The sequence below is a fragment of the Telopea speciosissima genome, chromosome 4, assembly GCF_018873765.1.
Source record: "Telopea speciosissima isolate NSW1024214 ecotype Mountain lineage chromosome 4, Tspe_v1, whole genome shotgun sequence".
In the NCBI taxonomy this organism is placed as follows: domain Eukaryota; kingdom Viridiplantae; phylum Streptophyta; class Magnoliopsida; order Proteales; family Proteaceae; genus Telopea; species Telopea speciosissima.
Window position 1 is genome coordinate 64,464,933 of NC_057919.1, and position 4,646 is coordinate 64,469,578.

At 36.1% G+C, this 4,646-nt stretch overlaps 1 protein-coding gene across 1 annotated transcript; it reads right to left on the reverse strand.

The window, feature by feature from the left end:
• Positions 1–308: 308 nt before the first annotated feature.
• Positions 309–999, reverse strand: LOC122657612 (protein RALF-like 33). The gene has a single exon (XM_043852364.1). The coding sequence runs from the start codon at positions 893–895 to the stop codon at positions 548–550; it is 348 nt and encodes a 115-aa protein (XP_043708299.1). The 5' UTR covers positions 896–999; the 3' UTR covers positions 309–547.
• Between the last annotated feature and the right edge of the window lie 3,647 nt (positions 1,000–4,646).

A 4,646-nucleotide genomic window follows, 5' to 3' on the forward strand; every position in this document is an offset into this window, starting at 1 on the left:
AGGGACAGATGAAACTCTTAGAAGAGCAATAAAGTGGTAGTTATTCAGAAAAACCACTGAAACTCCATGAATTCCACTGAACAACAGAGACCCACAATCTCAACTATTACAACATAATCAAGAGATCATCTGCTAAAAAAAAATTGTTCTTTTTTTTTTTTTTTTTTAAGAAAAAATAAAAGCAAACAGAGAAGAACACACTGCCTCTGCATAACCATAGAAGGATAAAATCATAAAGAAGAAAATCAGAAACAAAATTTATATAAAAAAAATGAAAAATAATAACATGAATGAGAGAAAAAAGAATCGTTTTACACAAAGAAGCCAGAGTATTATTATGACAAGAGAAATATAACCATATCCCCAATTCCTTCCTTACAGAGAGCAACACCAACCTTTTTCTTTTCCTCCTTTCCCAATGTAAAACAAACGAACCCAGTTCACCCACAGGCCACAACCCTCTTTACCAGAGAAAAAAAAAAGAAAAAAAGAAAAAAAGAAGAAGAAGGGGAAAGGAAAGGAAATTGGAGAAAAAAAAGGAAGAAAACTAACTCCGACATCGAGTAATGCGACTGCAACCGCGGCTATAAGGGTTAGCTTGAGCTCCTCTCCTGCAATTGTAGTAAGAGGCACCTCGTCTGGAGCAAGGGACGCTGTTACGCTGCAGTGCCCCATAGCTTATGTAACGAGCGGCAGCTAGAATGCGACGATTGATCTCTGTGTCCATTTCGAACTCTTCACCCTCGAGACATTCTCCGATCGATCCATCGCAGGTGGATCTCTCCGGAATCCAACCTAATTGATAATCGCTACTGGCATCGACTTTTGAAGATGAGATTACTAAGGTCGCTATGAAGATAGCTACCAAAAACAAAAGGCTGGCGTACTTCGCCATTGTTGTTGTTGCTCTTCTTCTTCCTCTTGTTCAGAAGAAGCTCACGTTCAAGCTTTTTTTCCTTTTTTCCCCTTTTCGCTTTCCTCTCTACTGCTACTCTTTCTCTTCTCCAAGCTGTCTCTGCACAGAGAGGGAAGAGAGGGTTATTTTATAAGATAAAATTGTGCCTAAGAATTAGACATTGGTTTAGTCGTTATTTACGGAAAGACCACTTGACTTTTATTTTTATGTTTTTGGACACCCACTAACTATTATTTTGTACCAAAAAATGGGGAAAAAAAAAAAAAAAACAAAAACAAAAACAAAAAACTATTATTTTTCCCCTATGCCATTCTCCCATATCTCTCTTCCACATGTGAAAAGACATATCTATCCCTTGCTTTGTGGAGGAGAAAGATAGACATAGGAAGTGTTCATGCAGACTATAGGGAATACAAATATTATTTTTTTGTTAAAAAAAAAGGGAAAAAGTTTTCTGAGTCACCGAGGCAGAATAGGACGCAGTTCCTCTCCAGTGTGGGACAGTGTCAAGCGTACATCCAACAGATGGGGTGGCACGATCCACACGCCAACACACATTCCAATTTGGATCATGCCAGCTCATCCATTGGATGTGTACTGGACACTATCTAGCGTTGGAGAGGATCCAAATCCAGACAGGATATGATAGCACCTTTGTTTTTATCTCCCTCGTCCCTCATGTAAAATGACTTTACTGTCCTCTATTTTACGCTACCATTTTGTTGCATCTCATTCTGAATTCATCTGTGCCACTTGCTCATAGAACCCTCTTCCTAAAAATAATTATGTTGTATGAAAAATAATATTTTCACAGGTTCTATGACAACACATTCTTATAACATGTAAAATAAATATCATTTATTTTTTTGTACCTTATTTTATGGAAGGTAAGGCTTTTATTGTAAGCGTGTTGTATCAATAAGCCAGCAAAGCCATCCAAAACTTCTCTTAATAGAAGGAAATGTGTAACCATAAACATAGTTCAAGGTATTGGTATCGCATTAGTCTATACATATCGATATCGTTGGTACCTGATACTGATACTGATACCGATACCGGTGGTATATAAAATTGTCCAAAAAAACGTATTGGTCCATTCTAATAGTCAGAACAATCCAAAAAAAAAAAAAAAAAATTACACTTTTTGTCAAAATCAATATTGATGGCTCTTCTTTAGGTAACCTAGATCCAATTGGAATGAGAATTGTGTTGAGACTAACTAGGAAGTTTGTGTTTGTTTCATCTACTTAGATTGATACTCATGTTACAGTTGATGATGATGATGATGATGGTGAAGCTTTAACTTCAAGAAAATGCATTATTGAATCCATTAATTGAAGTTCTTATTAGTTATGCTTGCTATGTGAATAACAGGTCACTATTGAACTGTTACTTCATCATTTTAAGCAAGCATGGGCCATTACAGACTGTGGATGACTACTACATCAGCGCATATATAAGACAGCTTATATATATGTTTTGCTTTTGAACATTTGAGTAATTATGGAAAAGAAATTGCCACGACGATGCCAGATAATCAGAGTACTATTTTCTTCTCACATGAGATTTTTTATTATTTTCTCTTTATTGCTCTGACCATGTGGGTTCCAGATGAATGATATCTACGAGTAGATTTCCCTCACATTGGCATTATGAGGAAGCCTTTCCCTTAGGTTTAGAGAGTATCAAACACTAGAAACTTAAAACTCTGTCTCTCTCTCTCAAAAATCAGAATCATATCAATGCTTTCAGATCATAATCAATCGTGACTGATCTTGATCCAAGACATTTTGAAGTGATTGATTCTAGGGTTTTTGGGACCATTTCCAATTGATTCTGAACAATTCAACCCCAATTCTAAAGCTTAAAATCCTTGATATTAACCCTAAAATTTTTTACTTTCACTAGAAAAAGAATTCTACAAGGGAACGTACATGCTACGTCTAGATAAAGAGGAGGTGAAATGACTGCTTTGACCCCATGAAAGGCAAGAATGTTCATCCCCACTGCATGTATAGGACCATGCTCCCCCCCACAGAGAACTCTCTCCCAAAAATAATTTTAAATATTAATGAAACCAATTTGACACTAGGTTAGGGTTAGGGTTAGGGTTAGGGTTAGGATTAGGGTTACGGGAGAAAACTGAAAAGCACTTTGGAGATTGACAAAAAGCTTCTACACAGCGATGATATCGTGGGTACCGTAATTATGTAACCCCAAAAAAAAAAGAGAAAAAAAAATAGAAATAAACTAAGGGTAGCTTTGTAATTCTGAAGAAAATGAAGGCGTAATAGTGAATTGAAGATAAGAAGTTTTTAGTTGACTCGGGGTGTGTGTAAGGAAGTATTAAATTAGAAGAACTTTTTTAATAAATAAAAAATAAGAAAACGAAAGAATGACGGCATCCTCATCATCTATCTCTATTCTAGGGTTTCCAGTTTGCACCTCAAAAGTCCCAATTCCCATGTCCGTCCAAATCCAATGCTAACTAACTCAAACGCGTTTTTCTTTCTCTCTCTGTCTCTCTCTCTCTCTCTCCTCCGTTATCACGTTTTCCGTTACATTTTTTAATAACGTAACGTATCGTAACTTTCGGTTTTTTGTTTTCTTCCCCCCCCCCTCAGTTCTCTTGTTTCTCAATTATTTCTCTCATTTTACCCCAAAAAAAAAAAATAAAAAACTTTCTCTCTAAGAGTCTCTTCTCTCTTATCCTGTGCTGCGTTGCAACATGGACTTCCATGCTCCTTAATTTGAGTAATAGACGCCGAGCCTTCCGGTGCAAATATGGAATTAAATATTGGTATCGAATCAGCATTAGGGTTTTAATAATCAGTATTGGTATCTAGGGATGTAAATGAATAGCCAAAATCTGTTTTCGTATCTATATTCATATTTGTTTAGCATCATCCGAATTCGTCTAAAAGCTAAACGGATGCGGATACGGATAGGCTATAGCTATCCGAAAAGTTATATTTACATGTAAACGGATAAATATCCGTTCCGTATCTGTGTCTGTATCTGTTTAGCACTATTCGAATCCATCCGAAGTTAATCGGATGCGGATATAGCACTATCCGAGCCGAATCCGATCCGTTTACAACCCTATTGGTATCCGATCTGGATCGATCCTTATTAGTCTGAATCAATCATGTTTTTCGAAAACCAAAAAAATTAAAGTGATTTTTTTTTACATTTTTACCCTTATTCGAATCGATCCTTTGATATGGGATCGATTTAAGAATCGGTATTGATCTTCACTGATATTGATACGAATCGACCAATCCAGTACCAATTCTTCAAACCGTGATCGACATATCAAAATTGACCAAGCTGATATGGATTGACCAATATAGTATGGATTTAATTTTTTTTTTTTTTAACAAAAACCTGATCGTTTGATCAGGAATCGGAGTGATATCTTGATTACTATTGGTATCAATATTGGTATTGGCATGTCCGATACAATACTCAATACCGTGATTTAAATTGATGGGTGAAAAGGTTCAAGTAAACAGAATTTGACAATGGGATTGGCTTCCATCGATTTTTTTATTCCAATTAAGTTGGAATTGTCAAGATCAATCGGGAAACAAGTAGAATCAGTCTAAACCCTAAAAATTCAGTACAAATTGATTTGAATTTGGAACTGGTTTTGATCCGATTCGATTGGAATTACATATGAATAACACACGATGAGCCTTCCTATGCAAGGTCAAGTAAGCAGAAATTG